Below are 19,944 nucleotides of genomic sequence, written 5' to 3' on the forward strand. Positions count from 1 at the left end.
CAAATGATTGATCACTAAAAAGCAAACACATGCCGTACATGGAGAAAAAGGTAAAAGATGTTGATCTATATCTGGTTAGCTGCGCCCTGACAGGCATATTGACGATGTGATCATTGGAGTAAGCACTTTTTAAGGTAATCTTATCTTACGACATTGAGGTGCGTCTTAGCACCTTGTGTAGAATTGTATGCACTGATCACCTCACCCAAAAGCTCAAGTTGATGAAGAAAGATGGACTATGCATTTATACGTCAACACTCCCCTCATGTGTGGCTTTCTTAGGTCTAAACATAGACCAAAAGTGAGCTACAATTTCTTAATTTAAAATTGCAATAGTCGGATCTTGAATTTAAGACCTTTTGGTTTTGATACCATATAGAACTGCACTCATCAATCAGTTCACTCAAAATCTCAAGTTGGTAGAAAAGGTGAGGTATGCATTTATACGTCAACACCTTGCATACATTGCCGGTGAGGGAGGAGTTCTTCATTACCATTAGTAATGTTGGAATTCAGTCTATATTGGGCCAGCCCAATTTTTATTTTTAGAATTCCTAATAAATCCTAGAGGCTCACTTAGCCCATTCATGCAAGACAAGAGATAGGACTAAAGTTTAGTCTCATACTGCTTACTCCTACATGAAGATTATTGAATTCTGAATATGTATTAGGGCCTCAAAGGGCTGTTTATATAAGATACAAAACTTGGGGGCCAAGGATAGTAGAGATAGATTACAACTTGAACTACCAAATATACAAACCGAATATATACTCTAATACCCCCCCCCCCCGCAGTGTCAACATCAGGTGTAACGATGTTGAGACTGGACCAAATGCCAGTGAATGCTGCAGTGGGGAGCCCCTTGGTGAAATATCAGCAAATTGCGCAGTGGTAGGAACATGAAGCACACAGACCTCGCCAAGAGCCACTTTTTCACAAACAAAATGAATATCAATCTCGATGTGTTTGGTGCAGCGATGCTGAACATGATTGGACGCCATGTAGACTGCAGAAATATTGTCATAATAAACAATAGTTGCACGCTCGATTGGTCGATGGAGCTCAACCAGAAGCTGACGGAGCCACACCGCCTCGGCCACAGAATGAGCAACAGACCTATATTCAGCTTCTGTAGAAGATCTGGAAACTGTAACCTGCCTTTTAGAAGACCAAGAAACAAGATTGTCACCCAAATAAACACAAAAGCCAGATGTAGATCGTCGAGTATCTGGACAACCCGCACAGTCTGCATCAGAATAAACTGTCAAGCTTGTTGGAGAGGAAGAGTTAAGAAGAAGACCATGATCAATAGTACCTTTGAGATACCGAAGTATTCTCTTGACATGAGAATAATGAGGAACACGGGGATCATGCATATATAAGCACGCTTGTTGAACAGAATAAGATATATCAGGACGAGTGAGAGTGGCATATTGGAGAGCACCAGTGATACTGCGATATAGGGTAGGGTCAGAAAAAGGTTCACCGTCGGCCGACAACTTGGTACCAACGTCGACCGGTGTATGACAGGGTTGACAGTCAGTCATCCCCGCACGAGAGAGCAAGTCAAGAAGGTACTGGCGTTGAGAGAGAAAGAGTGTAGATGAAGTGCGGGAGACAGTGATCCCAAGAAAGTGATGAAGAGGACCAAGATCAGTCATGGAAAATTCACGATTAAGAGAAGAGATAATATGTTGTAAAAAAGAATCAGAAGAGGCAGTGAGAATTATATCATCAACATAGAGGAGAAGATATGCAGTATGAGAGGAGGAACGAAAAATAAAGAGAGATGAATCGGATTTAGATGAGGTAAAACCTAATGTGTGAATAAAGGTGGTGAAGCGATGAAACCAAGCACGAGGAGCTTGTTTAAGACCGTACAGAGATTTATGAAGAAGACAAACAAAATCAGGAGAAGAGGAATTCTCAAAACCCGAAGGTTGTTGACAATAGACAGTTTCATTGAGAGTGCCATGTAGGAAAGCATTTTTAACATCTAATTGATGAATTGGCCAAGAGGAGGAGACAGCAAGACTGAGAACAACACAAATGGTACTAGGTTTTACAACCGGAGAAAATGTCTCATCAAAATCAACACCGTGTTGCTGAGAAAACCTATGACATACCCAACGAGCTTTATAACGAGCAAGAGTACCATCAACATGAAATTTGTGACGGAAAACCCATTTGCCGGAAACAACATTGACACCGGGTGGTTTGGGAACGAGAGTCCGGGTGTTATTTTGCTGAAGAGCATGAAACTCATCACGCATAGCAGAATGCCAGAGAGGATCGAGAAGAGCACGTTTATAAGAGGTAGGAATAGGGGAGACAGTGGGAATGGCCGTGAGATTAAGATGTCGTGTAGGGAGGTGAAAGCCACGCTTACCATGAGTGCACATGGCATGATCATTGGCCGTAGGTATTATAGGAACATTGGACGGAAGAGGCGGTGTGGAGGAAGAAGAGGAAGAAGGAGAAGTGACAACAGGGGAGAGAGGCGTGGGAGGAGAGGTAGCTGCCATCAGGGGAGGAGTGGGGGGCTCGGAAGGCTGTGGTGAAGGAGGAGTGGGCGGCGCGGAAGGCTGCTGTGGAGTTATGGGACGCTGCTGTGGTGGCTGTTGCTCCGCGGCAATAGAGGTAGGAGCTAGACGAGGGAGGAGAGAAGATGAAGAACGAACAGGGGATGGTTGGTGCGTAGGTGATGTTTTTGTGGCAGCGTAGGGAAAAGTGTGTTCGTCAAAGACGACGTGATGGGAAATAATGACATGACTGGATGAGGGATCGAAGCAGCGAGAGCCTTTATGATCATCGGAGAGACCAAGATAGATGCAGGGTAAAGATCGAGGTTCTATTTTATGAGAGGTCGTAGAAGTGATGTTGGGAAAACAGAGACAACCAAAAACGCGGAGAGAGAGATAGTCAGGATGTGAAAGAAAGAGGGATTGAAAAGGAGTGTAGAGAGGACATGTTTTGGTTGGTCTAATATTTAGAAGAAGTGTGGCAGTACGTAGTGCTTCAACCCAAAAACGGGGAGGAAGAGAAGCTTGAATAAGCAAGGTGCGAAGAATATCATTGATGGAGCGAAGAGAGCGTTCTGCTTTACCATTTTGAGGGGATGTATAGGGGCAAGAAAAGCAAAGGAGTATGCCGTGAGAAAGAAAGAAAGTGCGATTGCGAGTATTATCAAATTCACGTCCATTGTCACATTGAATAAAGCGTATTGGAAGACCAAACTGGGTTAGAACATATTGACGAAAATTGAGAAAAATTGGGTGTACGTCGGACTTGGCTCGGAGAGGAAAGGTCCAAACATAATGGGAATAATCATCAAGAATTACAAGATAGTATTTATAACCAGAAACACTAGGAATTGGAGAGGTCCATAGATCACAATGTAGTAATTCAAAAGGAAAAGTACTAATAGTAGAGGAGGTACCAAAAGGTAATCTAACATGTTTGCCACATTGACAGGCATTACAAAGAGAGGAATCATGAGAGACACTAGAACTAGGGATACAAAATTCCTGTAATAATGATGATAGTGTAGCTTTATTAGGATGACCAAGCCGACGATGCCATAGATAAACTGATGCAAGCATGGCGCGAGGAGTGGAAGTGCGGGCGCCATGAAGAGGATAAAGATCGCCTGTGCTATTGTACCGAGCTAGAACCTCCCCCGTTTTCAGATCCTTCACAGATAAACCAAAGGGGTCAAAGGCAAGAATAACTTGATTATCGATGGTAAACTGACGAACGGAGATAAGATTAGTAATTAAAGATGAGACTACAAGAATATTACGTAAAAGAAAATTGTTAGAAGAATAGGGGATGTAAGAGTCACCAGTGCAAGAGACAGGAATAGTGGAACCATCACCGATGGTAATGGAAGAAAAAGAAGAAGGAAAACAAGCTGACAAAAAATTCATATTTGAAGACATATGCGTGGATGCACCAGAATCGAAAATCCAATCCGTACCTTCATTGTTGAGGGTGAAATTGTTCATGGCAGCGATGAAGGCAGCCTGATCCTAGCTTGGCGACGTTGTCGAAGGAGAGGGGGCAGGCACGTTCATTGGTGCATGCCGACCGTATGCATACGGTGACGGGGCCGAAGGAGCACCGGGCGCATAGGGAACCAGGGCGTAGCCGGGCGGAAGCACGGGGGCGCCGGGCGGGGTCGGTGTAGTGGTGGCAGTGTAGACGTGAGCCGGCGGTCGGGGTCCGAGGAGACCAGGAGAGCCGGTGGCAGGACGATGTCCCGGGCTCCAGGATCCCGTGTATGCTGGAGGAGCGCCGTAAGGAGACGGAGCAGACCAAGGCGTGGGCCATGCCTGAACCAGACCGGTCCAGGGATCTTGCTGCGGGAGCCATGTCAGTGGAGTAGATGCCGGTGTAGACGATGATGATGACGCTGAAGAGCTGGCGGAGCGAGGCTAGGGCGGCCGATAGACGGGATTCTTCCCGCGGTAGTTAGGGCTCGGGCGCCAGCCTGGAGGCGGCTGGGCAGGTGCCGGCGACGGAGTGGATGGAGCTGGCGCCAAAGACTTGGTGGTGGCGTGAAACACTTGCGGGCGAGTGGCCTTGCGAGCTTGGTTCTGAGCCTCGAGCTGAAGGAGAGAGCGGACCTCGCCGAAGGAAGGGTAGGGCCGCAACATGGGGATGAAGGCCACCTGTTTCTAAAACTACTCACCGAGGCCGACGAGAAGAGCGTTTATGAGGACGCAGTCGTCGACGTGATCACCAAGTTGCCAGAGTTCATCACCGATCGACTTGATCCGATGGCAGAAGACGGTGACCGGGGAGTCTCCTTGGGTGATGGTGCGGAGCTCGGTGTGTAGAGCGTTGATGTAGGCATCGGAGTTGTCTTGAAACAACTGTTGAAGAGAGGCCCAAAGCTCGGCTGCGGTGGCGTCGTCGTTGGAGACAAGATTGAAGAGCTCGGTTGAGATTCGAGTATAAATCCATTGGATGATCGTGAGATCGTCCTTCACCCAACGAGGATTGGCAGGCTGCAGGACAGAGGATGGATGTATATGGTGGTGTAGACCGCAGCGACCAAGGTGGATATGGAAGAGATGGCGCCAGTGGTAGTAATTGTGGGCAGCGAGATCAAGCGAGATGGGTATGAACGGCGCAACATCGGCAATTGTATCTGCTAGAGAGATTTGTGGTGGCGGAAGGGTGTATTGGTGGTGGGTAAGAGAACTAGGGTTGGAGGAGGAAGAAAAGACGAATGGCGATCTAGCGGCGTTGAATTCAGCCGCGGTAAAGAGAGGCCGCGCTGGGAGAGGTGGAGGGGTGTAACACCCTCGATGCGACTATATCTCCCACGTGTCGAGGCACGACTTAGAGGCATAATCGCATTGAAGGCATATGTCGCAAGTTAGGCAATCTTCACAACATCCCATGTAATATAAATCATAAAGGGGAGATAACATAGTTGGCTTACACTCGCCACGTCAATCAAGTACATAAATAACATTACATCAACCAAACACTCATGGCCCGACTATGGCGCCAAAATAAAAGAGAACCCAACATTGCGACACGGTCCCAATCACCCCCAACTGGGAACCACTACTGATCATCAGGAAAGGAAACATAGTAACGTTGAGAGTCCTCGTCGAACTCCCACTTGAGCTCGAGCGCGTCTCCTGGAGCAGAATCATCGGGCCCTACATCTGGTGTAATAGTAATCTGTGAGCCACAGGGACTCAGCAATCTCGCACCCTCGCGATCAAGACTATTTAAGCTTATAGGTAAGGCAAGATAAAATATGAGGAGCTGCAGCAAGCGACTAGCAAAATATGGTGGCTAACTTATTCGCAAAAGAGAGCGAGAAGAGGAGGCAAAGCGCGAGCGAGAAAACTAGAGAACAACCTGCGCAAGCATTACTCCAACACCGTGTCCACTTCCCGGACTCCGCCGAGAAGAGGCCATCACGGTAACACACTCAGTTGATTCATTTTAATTAAGTTAAGGTTCAAGTTATCTACAACCGGACATTAACAAATTCCCATCTGCCCATAACCGCGGGCACGGCTTTCGAAAGTTCAAATCCCTGCAGGGGAGTCCCAACTTAGCTCATGACAAGCTCTCACGGTCAACGAAGGAATAGACCTCCTCCCAAGACGTTCCGATCAGACTCGGTATCTCGGTTCTTCAAGACACTTCGACAGGTTAAAACAAGACCAGCAACATCGCCCGAATGTGCCGACAAATCCCGATAGGAGCTGCACATATCTCGTTCTCAGGGCACACTCAGATGAGACTAGCTACGAGTAAAACCAACCCTCAAGTTTCCCCAAGGTGGCCCCGCAGGCAGCTCAGTTCGGACCAACACTCAGAGGAGCACTGGCCCGGGGGGGTTAAATAAGATGACCCTTGGGCTCCGGAAACCCAAGGGAAAAAGAGGCTAGGTGGCAAATGGTAAAACCAAGGTTGGGCATTGCTGGAAAAGCTTTAATCAAGGCGAACTATCAGGGGTTCCCATTATAACCCAACCGCGTAAGGAATGCAAAATCCGAGAACATAACACCGATATGACGGAAACTAGGGCGGCAAGAGTGGAACAAAACACTAGGCGAGAGGCCGAGCCTTCCACCCTTTACCAAGTATATAGATGCATTAAGATAACAAGATAATATAATGATATCCCAACAAGTAAATAAATGTTCCAACAAGGAACGGCCTCCAATCTTCACCTGCAACTAGCAACGCTATAAGAGGGGCTGAGCAAAGCGGTAACATAGCCAATCAACGGTTTGCTAGGACATGGTGGGTTAGAGGTTTGACATGGCAATTTGGGAGGCTTGAAAGCAAGTGGTAGGCATCGTAGCTTTGGCATAGCAAAAGAGCGAGCAAACTAGCATAGCAAAGATAGTAGTGATTTCGAGGGTATGATCATCTTGCCTGCACAGTTGTCAGAGTTGACTGGATCCTCGAAAGCAAACTCAACGGGCTCCTCGTTAGCGAACTCGTCTCCCGGCTCTACCCAAACAAGACAAACAAGCAACAAGGACACAATCAACCACGTGCAATGAACAAACAAAATGATGCAAAGATGATATGCTATGCGGGATGCGATGCGGGATGCAAATGCAAGATGTGACAGGAAATGCATGAACCTGGCCTCAACTTGGAAATCCAAGTGTGCCACTGAAAAGATTAGATGAAATCGCTTGAAAACGATATAAAGAACACCGGAATCGGAGTTACGGTTTGAAAATGGCAAGCGATTCAAATATGACACCGGTCTGCGATTTACAGCAAGTAGTCATCTAAATGCAAAGGCATGAACATGCTACAGCATCCAAACATGACAACAAAATACATGGCAGGGATGCAATCAAGATGCTTAACAAAAGTCTAGCACTGAGCTACGGCCAAATTATCCATTAACAGGTTCAAACAAGCATGGCAAAAATGCATATGGAAAACAGGTTTCAGACTTAGTGAAATTAACACTTGTCTGGAATTTCAGATCAGGTAGCTCTCTTCGGAGCAACAAAACTACATGCTGCAGGACCTGAACATGGCAAAGTAAAGCATGGCATGGAGATACTCAAAGAGCTTAACAAAAGTCCCTTAGTGACCTTGAGCCAAAAAGGACCAGAAAATACAATTATAAGCATGTGAACATGGCAAAAACATAATCAGATCACAGACTTGGTGAAAAACTGGCACATGCTGAAACATAACTCAAGTTGGCATGTTTACGAGCTCGATGCACTCACTACGGTGCAAATCATGATAAGCTACGCATACACCCATCAAGAATACACAAAATTCAAGCCAGACATGGCAAGAACAATAGCATAGCATGCACGGATCAACTACAACATCATCGGCAAAATTGCAAACAAGTTGACAATCTGCCCAGATTCACAAAGTAGCAAAAGTAGAGCTCGATTGACTCAAGCTAGGGTGCTCCATAATTGCAAACAAAGACATGGATGGATAAAGCACTACCATATTAACAAAACATCCTTACTGATCATCCTCAAAAGAGGCACAGATCGCTAGGAAACAACATGAACATATGGCCATATGAGATAAACAGATCAAGGACTTAGTGAAATTGCTAAGTCCCTGAAAACAGAATTAGCAAGTGCACCACTTTGCAAGCTTGTGCTAGTCACCACACACATCACAAAAATACATGGGTTGCACCTCTGGAAAGATGACAAAACCCTTAACAAAACATATGTAGAACTCAGGGGCATATCATGCACACATTAATCATGGCAAAAATGACAAAAAGCTAAATGGAGCAGCAGATCTGACGATTATCTCAAATAGCCCTCTTCTAACAGCATTTCGGGCATCAAGATGAACTCAAATGAAAATGATGTAATGGAATGAAATGATGTACTCTCTGAGATGAACATTTTGATATGCTATATGCCAAAAACGGAGTTACGGATGCGGAGATACAAGGCTATGAACAGGAGCACTTGGATCAGGAAAAACCGGGTACTTAGTGAAAAAAAACCACCTTCGGATCTAGGGTTTCGCGGCACGGATCCCGAGGTTGACCGGATCCCTCGCCGGAGTTGAAGATGGCGACGAACTCGCCGGAGAGGAGGGTCGGCTGGAGTTGGGGACGTCACCGGCGACCTCCTGCGGCGGCGCGCGAGGCGGCGGCTCGGGGCGGCGACCTACCGACGACGAGGCGGCGTGGCGGACCGGGACGGCGGCGGCGGACGGCTGGGCGGCGCCGGCGGAGGAGGGGCGCGGCGCGCGCGGCCCGGTAGGCGGCTCAGGCGGGCCCTCCGCGGGCTCGCCGGGCCGAAGGAGAGAGAGAGCCGGCGCGGGACAGATGGCGGCGTCCTATTGGCTCGAGGCGGTGTCCGACGCGGCGGCGGACATGTCTGGCGTGCTGAAGAGGTGGGGAGCTAGGTTAGGGGTAGAATGATCCGCGAATTTCGGGGAAGACCTAGTTTTATAGGTAGGAGGAGCTAGGAGAGTCCAAATGAGGTGCGGTTTTCGGCCACGCGATCGTGATCGAACGATATAGATGATGGAGAAGGCTTAGGTGGGTTTTGGGCCAAATTGGAGGGGTGTTGGGCTGCAACACACACGAGGCCTTTTCGGTCCCTCGGTTAACCGTTGGAGTATCAAACGAAGTCCAAATGATACGAAACTTGACAGGCGGTCTACCGGTAGTAAACCAAGGCCGCTTGGCAAGTCTCGGTCCAACCCGGAAATGTTTAATCCCCACACACGAAAGAAAGCTAGAAATGACCACCGGAGGAGAACGAAGCGCCGGAATGCAAAACGGACAACGGGGAAAATGCTCGAATGCATGAGATGAACACGTATGCAATTGCAATGCACATGATGACATGATATGAGATGCATGACAATGACAACAACACACGGAGACAAAGACCCGAATCCGAGAAAATAAAATAACTTAACGCCGGAAACGGCAAGAGTTGGAGTACAAATTGGGAAAGTTACATCCGGGGTGTTACAGGGGCCGGCGGAGAGGCCATGTCGAGGAGATAACCTAGGCGACGGATACCATGAAGATTATTGAATTCTGAATATGTATTAGGGCCTCGAAGGACTGTTTATATAAGATACAAAACTTGGGGGCCAAGGATAGTAGAGATAGATTACAACTTGAACTACCAAATATACAAACCGAATATATACTCTAATACTACATAGTAAAAGTTGGATTGGTTACTGAAAAAAAAGTAAAAGTTGGACCTTCTTATAAGGGAGGTTGTTTCCTCACATGTATGAGCATGAGAAGAAGAGAGACATACAACGTGCTCCTCCGCCGCCGCCTGCTTCATCACGCCTCGCCTCGCCTCGTCACGACGTGCGCGCCGCGAGTTGCGGGAATGAGCCGAGCTGTTGTCTAAATTTTCTCCATACGGGCTTGCGGTGTGCTCCACAGGTCGGGACAGTAGGCCTTCGAAACTCGACCTCTTTGAGTCTTGTATGGGAGAAAGATGATAAGATTTTTAGGAATGCTCTGCACGACTATTGACCTCTTCATCACTGACGCCAAAGACCCGACGACCACTTCCCCAACAATGACTTTTTCACCAACGTCGACAACCTCTTTGATGACATGGGCGACAGCGTCAACACCAACGCCAACGTCAATGCTACTGCAGCAACTCAGTACACGTTCGTGTTTGTTCTGTTCAAGATCCTGCCAGAGTTTCTTCTTCTAGTATCTGTTCTAGATATGTTCTGTTCTATTTCACATCTTGAGATGTTATTTGTCTTCTCTCTGTTAGATTGCATGACTTGTTTCATCTTTACTATATAGTCATGTTTCATCTACTATTTACGTGGATTTAAATCATATGGTAAATTATTCATATTTCCAACAAATACATCATTTGAACCATGGCTGAACATATCACTGTCTTATATCTTGTCGATCAGCCTGAGCTTGCCGCACTCGATCGTGACGTACATTCATTCGGTTGGTCACGCTTTTTTTTATGGCAGCCACACTTTAGCTAATATAGTTTTCAAGTAAGTACAGCCAGGTAACAGTCAAATAAAATGTGTCCGTCATTCTCTCTGCTCCTTATTCAAGGGAATGTTTGGCATATAAATTTTAGAGGAACTGAGAACATTCCCTGGTTCCAACATATGGCCTCCCCTAAACCCTCCTCCCATCATCAGAAACGAAACATGAGAGAATTCAGACGTCAAGGCGGTCGACCTGGTCGTGAGGAGCAAGAAGATGCCTATGGAATGTCTGACCAAGTAAAACGGGAATGAACACGCCAGACATCGACAAGGACATTGCTTCAGCGCATATTCTCACTTTCTCATGTGTCGTCGATGGATCAATCATAGGCTCATCGGCCAGTGGTTTGCAGCTAATCGGATGTGTACCTTTTTGTATGGACAAGGACAATGATCCACAATGCATGCCGTGCCCGCCAAAACGCAAATTAACCCAGGCCTGCCTTCTCTGCTTCTGTTGCATATATATACACCTCCCCAAGCATCATTGGAACTCACCTCGATCCATCCAGTTTAAGCCCTTCGCTCGATCAGGTATATAGATAGATAGTCTGTGTTGTGTTGGTACAATTACTAATCACTAACCAGAGGATGGAGTTGAGCAGGAGCGTGACCATGGATGTTTCTCTGAGCATCCCTGCTGCCCGCGGCGTGGGCGACGACACCGACAGGAGGGCGCCTCGAAACTCGCCTTCCTTCAAGATCGTGCCGCTGCACGACGAGATGGCCAAGCCATCCCCCGGCGGCCACGCGACCCTCGGCGCCGAAAGGGCGGCGGTGCTCCTCGTGAAGAAGGTGCTGGCGGAGCTGCTGGGGACGTTCTTGCTCCTCTTCGTCCTGCTGTCGGCGCTGATCATGAACGCGACCCACGACGGCGCCCTGGGCCTGCTGGGCGTGGCGGCGACGGCGGGGCTGGCCGTGACGGTGCTCGTGGCGTCGCTGGTCCACATCTCCGGGGCCCACCTGAACCCGGCGATAAGCGTCTCCATGGCCGTGTACGGCTACCTCCCGCGCGCCCACCTCGCGCCCTACATGGCCGCGCAGTTCCTAGGCGCCATCGCCGCGTCCTTCGTGGCCAAGGCGGTCTACCACCCGGCGAACCCCGGCGCCATTGTGGCCACCGTGCCCACGCTCGGCACCGCGGGGACCTTCTTGGTCGAGTTCCTCACCACCTTTGTCCTCCTCTTCGTAATCGTCGCCCACGCCACCGATCCCAAGGCGGTAATAACATCTCCTTGCTCATCGATCTCATTTGCTCAGTTATATGCACTATGGTCTTGCCTTTTGTCCACCAGCTTAATGATGAATTGGACGTTATGGGCCATTGTTTCTTTTCTTCAGGTGAAGGAGCTGATAGCAGTGGCAGCCGGGGCAGCAATCATGATGAACGCCCTTATCTCTGCGTAAGTGAAATCAATCAATCCATCCATCCACGGTTAAATGAATCTGTACTCCAACTGATTTTACGTAGCTAGTACTATAATAAATTACGTATGTATCTGACATAATGCATGCGTGTATGTGACTTTGAGCAGGGAGTCAACGGGAGCGTCCATGAATCCGGCGAGGACGCTGGGGACGGCCATCGCCACCGGGACGTACACCAAGATCTGGGTCTACATGGTGGCGCCGCCGCTCGGAGCCATCGCCGGGACCGGGGCTTACATTGCGCTCAAGCACTGATGCACCGGTCCATCAATGCTTGCACGTTAGGATGAAAAACTCTACCAGAGAATGCTGCTAGGTCTAAAATTTCTAAAAGAAAAATAGAAATTGTGAATTTGCTGATTCATGCAACTAAACAAGGTAAAGAGTGATCAGTGCATAGCTGATAGATGGATCTTTTTTGTCCCCAGTAGCAAAGATTGTGTCTGCACTCTGCAGGCCGGCCGCACGCACGAAATATTCCATTTCGGCAATCTGGCTGACATTTCCCGGGAACATTTTCCCAGCGAACTGCTCCTTATAGCCGCCAGATCTCGCAGCACAAATCTTGGAGCAAACTCGATTCCACATCAGATCTGAGAAAACTTTCGCATCTCACCTCTCCTTATCCATTCCCTCAGCCGCTTGCTCTCCCGTTCGTCCAGGATTACTTGTCGCTGGGAGAGATGGTACTCCCTTCGTCCAAAATTACATGTCGCAGAAATGCATATATCTAGACATATTTTTAGTTCTAGATACATCTATTTTTCAAAAGCCGTGATCCCGTGATCTGAGATTTGCCAGTGCCATCGTAGCCATCTGTGTACCCGTGAGGCGGTCCTCCGCTCGGACTCACGGATGACGTGATGTGAACTTACACTACTTGTGAGGGCGTCAAAGTAAGAGACGGCGTATGGTGGTGTCGTCTGATATAGATCTATCACCGGCTGCCGCTTGTGAGGATGTTGCGGTGCTGCCAGAGCGTCCCAAGGGATTTTGGCGATGCCGATGACCTTTCACCTTTGTCAGTGGCCTTATCGCGTGTGCAATGCTGCTAGAATAGTGGAAAGTGGAAGCGACAACACAAGATGACTTCGTTGGTGGTGCTTCTCAGGTACCCGGTCTCAAGCTCCGGGGTGAAAATCCTATGTGTGACTAGGTGTGACCCTGGTCTGTTATACCTGGAAATGGCGATGGTTTCCATCGTTATCTTGTTGAAGACATTACTTGGATCGTGCTCAGACTTCATCTCCAGGGTGAAAGCCCATGATCTAGCCTTCAGTGGTTGGAGCAGGCAACGGCGACGCTTGAGCGCCGTTTCCTTCTTGAAGACGTTGCTTTTGGAGGACATTTATCGTAATCCTTGTGTTGTCAAGTGGTGGTTGGTGCCCATGGCCACTGTTGTTTTCCTCGTTCATGGTCTTGATTGCTTTTTTTTCTCTTCATTCCAGGCATAGCTTTGGTCTTGTATGACTTTGCTATCTGCTAGCAAGATTGTGTGTGTGTGTGTTAGTGTTGGTTGTGTGCATCTTAGTTATACAGAGGCCTGTTCATAGTGCATGTATCCCCTTGATGCTACATTATGAATCAATGAAAACTGCCCTTTATCCAAAAAGATACACCTATTTCTATCCATTTTTATGACAAGTAATTTGGAACACAAAGAGTACTTGCAAACATTTTTTATGGCAATTTATATTGCCGCGCTAATGACAATTTTAGTTTGCAAGCACAACAAATTCTGATAAAAAAACAACATTGAAGCAAAATTGCCATGCTTACTAACTAAAATTGTCATCCTCAGCGTCAAAATCATTAACAGTTGCCATCCCGCCAGCGAGCGTTAACCAGTTATGTGGGTCCAAAATTGTTCATCATACACTATAAATCTCTAGGAGTAGAGGATGGGCCAGAAAATGCTGAGGGTGCCAAAACGGTGTGTATATCTTTCATCACCTATTTTGGTGATTTTGTGTACTTGTTTACAATTCCAATGGCTTCTAAACCCATGTAAATTTTCATAAATGATTTAGAAGTCAAATCGCGGCTTCTAGGGACTTCGGGTACAATTTGAAGTACCTCTTGGCTCTTGCCATAAAAATATACAGTACCCAGCTAAACTGCAAATCACCAGAAAATTACTATATTCCACAAAAACAAACTACATGCTTCTTGCTCTAAAAAGAACATATTTTTGTCTGCACAGACCCAGAATTCCATCTCGCAGACTTCTCTATAGCTTCTACAAACAAAACATGACGTTTTACACCACCAGTTTCCATACAACAATTTGTCTTTGCTTCAGGTCAGTAATATGTAGACCGGAGCTTCAAAAATCTGCTGGTGGTGGGCGAAGAAGCGTTCTTGTTTACAACAGAGGGTGCGGGTTTGTGCAAGAATTCTTGAGCCCAAGTACAACTAACTTGATCCATGTCGTTGAATCGCAACGACAACCTCATTACAGCGTGCACATCTGTAAGAACTTGTAGCCGCAGAGCGCGTTCGTAGGCAATAGTAACAATACCTAAAAGCAACAAAGAATTTTCTTATTAACAAAAAGCTAACACAAAACATATTGAGATACAAGAAGACTGGCATAATGATCAAGGTGACATGTTGTTCAGTAATTTGGTGGGAAACAAACACGTAATAATATTTTGTGCGTTGCGCACAAGTGCTGCCTCATATCAAAATGATGTTCCACTAAAGCATGACTATGGCCAGTAGCAAATACTGCCACATGACACAACTAATCTACGATCAGCCTCAAGACAAGAAGGATTTTTACAGTGCCAAGTGTTGATGCCTTTATTCATAAACTCTTTAACTAATACTCCTATTTTGCAAATTTAACAGCAATGCCCGGCTGCTTCTGTATCTAAGGTTTAGCTTCAGCGCTGTAATACAATTTATGTAGGCACTTCTGCTAAAATGTGGTTTGGGGCTGCATAGGTCCATTACAACCAGCTAATTCGAAATGGACAATGTTTTCTCAGGATTATATGTGTGACCCAAAGGTGAAGTGCATTAAATGGAAGTAGTTGGCAATAAAGACTGTCAAGTTAATACTCAAGATGAAATCAAACAAGTGTATCAACTATACCACAAATGGAATATATGACAAAAGACTAGAGGAAATAAGTGTAGTACCTGTGTTGACATGGGAGAGCTACAAAGGGAATGCTAGGACTAGAGACACATATAGGACAGTTTGCTTCGTCACCAGAAGAACTTGCTGATTTATCCTTAGAGAAAGGAAGGAGGAACTTCTTTACTGAGGATGAGTTTAAGAGGGGCAGAAGCAAAAGCAACATTTCCTGCAGAAAGTAAGCAATGTTAGCCACCATTTGGAAGTACGCCATGAAACGTCCTACTGAGCAGTGGCGGATCTAGAACCATAGCACCGGGATGCCGAACAGTGGAATTTGATCTAAAAATCATCATAATCCTGGCAAATACTCCTTAAATAGCATCAGATTGTTGTATATTAAAAATAAGATTGCACTTCTAGAGGGGGTGTCATGCCACCCCCACTAGATCCGCCACTGCTACTGAATACCAAACCAAGTCATTTGAAGTTCTACACTCTAGCATATAGAATCATTCCATTGGGAATAGGAAGCATGCAATCAAGGTTCTCTCAAACATTTTAAGACTAGCATCCTGATATCTCAGGATTCGAGTAAGCAGAAGCATTTATATAAAGTTGGATAGATGAGAAAATGTTGGATAATTAAGTACTTGCAGAGAAGTGATACATCCGTTAATTTTGGTACCTAACATTAATTAGACATGCAGAATGCATGTGAAGTGTGAAATGAACTACATTTACCACTAGAGTAGAAATACTGAACAATGGAATTAATTGCAGATTTCCTAGCTATTAATCCTTAACAGAAATTTACTTTTTATATGTGATAGGAACATTAGAAAGTTTAGAAGTTCCCAAGAATTTCAGAAATATATGTGACATACATTAGTTAGATGTAAGGTGTCATATTGAATACCCTACATGCAAAAGCCTTCATCTAGGTAGTGTGTAATACATTATACATCACAGGGAAACTTCTAGTTACCAGCTATTTTTCACATAGGTACATGCAAAAAAGAGATATACCGAAAACTCATTCCAAACCAGCTGCCGATTCATGTACTCAAAGCTCACTGCTCTGTTCATATTGGGGCTCCCATACACAAGTCTTGCTTTCAGAATTCTTTCCACAAGAGTTTTATACCTGTATAAATATACACAGAAAGCTAAAAAAACATATTTGCAAGGATTAAAAAACCAGCAGGATGCTCAAAATCTTAAATGGCTAGCCAGTTCTTGAAATATGATATTCCAACTCATTCAAGTACACTATGTCGTCTATAATGGACTGCCTATGTTCACAATACTAAAACTGTTCCTCAATTGCAAATAATTAATATATCTTCTGTGTTTACATAATCCCAGAATGTACAAAGTAATGAACATAATTAAACAGGTAGAGAAATGATACCTTCCGCCATAAAGAAATGACAACAGGTTAAAGAATGAAACAGCTCTGTATAGTCCTTCCGCGTGCTGCACCATGCCCCAAGCACGACGTGCTAGTGGTCTCTGATACAAAACAGGAGTTATTAGGCAAAAAGGATTTGAAGTTTCCAGAAATAATTTTTAGAAGGTAACCTGTTCTGAATCACCCCATCGACGGAAAGCAGAAAAGGATTGCAATCGGGACAATAAGTATTGGCCACCAACAGTGCTAATACAGTACAAGATCTTTTGAGAAACTGAAAGCCCAGGTCCTTCTAAACCTGTTCTGACTGAAAAATAGGTGGATTTCAGTTATTGCCCAGATAATATTACAAATAGTCAAGTAGTTAAACCGTTAACAGTTAACAAATGGAAAGTCAATTATTTGCCCTCCACTTAGATTGCAATCGAGGATTAACCTTCATTCCCAATGTAGTTGATTCTTTAACCTGCTTCAATGTAATATGTTCATGATTTTCCATTACTTTAGTTTTCCGTCCTTAATCCCCACCAGAAGACATATTTGCTATTTCACACAAAGTCCAAACCAGGGACTGGTTCAACTAATTCTCCCCTCCATACCATGTACAGCTGCGGTGCCACAGACAATCTGCCACTGCTAGCAACGGCAGAGGCTACGAGCAGCGGTGCTGCATGTCATCATGACAACTCACTTCCCTGACTGAATGCTCACGAGCCCATTGGCCTCTACTCCATCTGCGTCGTCTAGGAAGGGGTTGTCTAAGGGCAGTCTCGTGAGTCTTTGCCCCTCCCTCCTAAACTTTTACCACATCAAAATTGCTTCTTTGTTCAATTGATCGTTTCTAATTGGGGGGCTTAAGTGTGTTGTTTCGTGCTCAGTGGAGATGAAGAAGTTAGAAGCCGATGTACCACTGGGGTACGACCTGGCGCTCGATGCCAAACCCAAAATGAAGGCAACCAGGTGCAACAGCAATGAGGCAATGAGTGGCAAAAGAAAAAATGGCACCAAGTAGGCCTTCCCGTCTGGTACTCAATAGATCGTGAATTAATAACATAAAATTTCTGAGCTAGTTGGGTATAAACATGAGAAAGCCTTAGGTTTTGTCCCTTATAAATTAATTTGGTTGAAAATAGTTTCCTAACTGAGCAAAACATTAATATGCCAGTAACAACAGGATTTTCAACAACATATTTTATCCAATGATAATTATCATCTAAATACTTTAAGTTTATGTCTGGGCTTAATGATTCTCGGGCAAAGTCACCTTTACTTCATATCTGAGGTCACTTCAGATCATAAACGTCAAATGTGCCTCTCACATTTGAATACATTGGGAAAAGGATACATAGAAAGTGTCAAACAACATGTATCTGCACACTGTATCTTGTTCGCCCAAAGGACATTATATGGCACAGGAGGTAGAGATGGGGTTTGGTACGTACATCAGAATCTACTATTGTACTGGTAATGAGAATTTTTATAGGTGCGGTCATAGGGTGTTTCGTTGTGTTTATGCTCAATGGATATTATAGAATCCAAAACACACATGCCCTGAGTTAGCTGCAGACAAAGCTCACACCTAAGGATGCTAGGCCCAACCCAACTTCAACGTCATATACTCATACGTGAGTCAACTGAAGTAAGTAAATAAGGGTATTCTGATGCAACGGCGATGCACAGATCAGAATGCAGTCACAAGCAGCTGGTCGCCCTGTACACACTCAACAATCTAAGTTATATTGAGAACAATTCAAATCATGTTACTACTCTAATCAGCACGATTACCATGAAAAAAGGCACAAAAACATATCATACACAAAGCAGACCGGAGTTGAGAGAAAATTGCATGGTCAAATACCCTCTTTTCCTGCGATCGGTGCTGCCCGTTCATCTCTATACCTCAAGTTCATGAGTGCATTCCCTGGGGTTGGCTTGTCTACCCAAATTGAGAACCTCCAGATGAGGAACTCAAGGAACGCATCGAGTTCAGGCTCATACTGAAATAAGAGTCCTGGCTGATACCAACAAAAAACATCAGCACTGAAGCTATAAGCAGCAACGCACTTATGTGCAAGCCATGAGAGGAACGCCCAAATCAAGATGATTACTGGAGAAAGTACCTTCATCAAAGAGAATACTTTGACTAACTGCTCTTTCAACATGGCGGACATTTCAACATCAAGCCTCGCAGCGTCAAACTGGTTGACTCTAGATATTGTAATCGGGATCATGGTCTGCATTTACACGAAAGAAATCACAACATGTATAAGCCTCATGGCATAGTGACTATTATCCTGCCCATTCTGGCAAACAGAATCATGAGTCTGCCCCCTTGTTAGGACAGTTATTAATTGTTTCGGTTAACAGTTTGGAAACAAGTTGTGTGCTCATGTTTTAAACTTGTGTGGAAAATAAAGCTGAAGTTTATGTTTGATGTGCAACAAAAGAAAGGTGGGCAAACACCCAGATATTGGAAAGCGGGCTCAGCAATACCAGTTCCAGCCTAGCAATCATTAACATGGTACATGGGGGTTCATATGTACTCCCGAAATTCGGGAGAATAAAAGACATTCCCAAAAGGATAAGGCCAGGGGCAGACCTAGCTAACGTGGGGGCATGGGGGGCTCGGCTGAAGACCCAAAATTATGGAAAATAAACTGTTTCTGGTCTCTACTCCACCACGCGGCAAACAAATCCACTACGAACTGGGAGGAAGGAGAGGCAGATTTGGATGAGATCGGTCGCAGAGAGCAAAGTGAAGGCATGACCAGGAGGAAGATGACGAGAGATCTCCGGCTAGAGGACAGTCACCGTGCGGGATGCGGTAGAAGGGGGTTTTGAGGGCTCGGAAGAAAAAGAAGGGAAGGAAGAGGAGAGCTCACCGCGCCGGCGCTCCGGCCGCCGGAGAAGCAGGAGGTCTGGCCGGATGAAGAGAAGGGTGTCCGCTTTCCTCCTCGTGGACCAGAGGTTCTCTCCTTCTTTTTCTCCGCTTTTTTCAAAGGCAGCTGGTTTAGCTTTTTTGGGCATATGATGGATTGAGGATTTGTTCGGTTTTTGCAGGGATTCGCTTTTGTTTGGGGTTACTAATAATAATCGTGCAATGCACGTTTATATCAGATAAGATATTATTTGCATGTTATATCAGGTAAGATATATCTGTTGCATGTAGGTATTTTGTAAGATATTAATTATTATTTTCAAGGTAATGATAGGGTATTAATTACATGGCAGATTTCATGGGATAGCGTCAAAATCGTGTTTATAATCAATGACAGTGATGGGTGATTAGGGTGTTAAATGTGTTTGGTGCTCAATATTGGAGCGATTTGAACTACTAGATAACATGATTTGACAGCTGAGATGGTTTAGATCTGCCCCTTTGAGTCTTTTTATATTGATATAGATATAGATATAGATACTAGTTAGTATGCACGTGCAACGCACGTTTTCCTTAAAAAACAAGTCAATGCAATATGTTGTCCACAAGTTTTTCATATCTAGATTAGA

The 19,944-nt window shown here is 45.4% G+C and overlaps 2 protein-coding genes and 1 pseudogene across 2 annotated transcripts; 1 reads left to right on the plus strand and 2 right to left on the minus strand.

Annotated features, from left to right (window-relative positions):
- Nucleotides 1–4,032: 4,032 nt before the first annotated feature.
- LOC147959876 (uncharacterized) lies at nucleotides 4,033–11,018 on the minus strand (annotated as a pseudogene).
- Nucleotides 11,019–11,024: 6 nt separating this feature from the next.
- Nucleotides 11,025–12,341, plus strand: LOC125530148 (aquaporin NIP3-2-like). Its single transcript, XM_048694549.2, has 3 exons — nucleotides 11,025–11,731; nucleotides 11,852–11,913; nucleotides 12,046–12,341. Exons 1-3 carry the CDS (start codon nucleotides 11,102–11,104, stop codon nucleotides 12,191–12,193), a joined length of 840 nt encoding a protein of 279 aa, XP_048550506.2. The 5' UTR covers nucleotides 11,025–11,101; the 3' UTR covers nucleotides 12,194–12,341.
- A 1,652-nt stretch (nucleotides 12,342–13,993) lies between these two features.
- Nucleotides 13,994–19,482, minus strand: TED3 (Pex2/Pex12 N-terminal domain-containing protein / zinc finger (C3HC4-type RING finger) family protein). The gene is made up of 8 exons (XM_048694548.2): nucleotides 19,320–19,482; nucleotides 18,558–18,671; nucleotides 18,296–18,452; nucleotides 16,608–16,744; nucleotides 16,438–16,538; nucleotides 16,053–16,170; nucleotides 15,086–15,252; nucleotides 13,994–14,459 (listed from the first exon to the last, which is right to left on the minus strand). The coding sequence occupies exons 2-8, from the start codon at nucleotides 18,666–18,668 to the stop codon at nucleotides 14,354–14,356; spliced, it is 897 nt and encodes a 298-aa protein (XP_048550505.1). The 5' UTR covers nucleotides 18,669–18,671; nucleotides 19,320–19,482; the 3' UTR covers nucleotides 13,994–14,353.
- Nucleotides 19,483–19,944: the final 462 nt, after the last annotated feature.

This window comes from Triticum urartu, chromosome 7A (assembly GCF_056163025.1).
Source record: "Triticum urartu cultivar PI428250 chromosome 7A, HENAU_Tu73, whole genome shotgun sequence".
In the NCBI taxonomy this organism is placed as follows: Eukaryota; Viridiplantae; Streptophyta; class Magnoliopsida; order Poales; family Poaceae; genus Triticum; species Triticum urartu.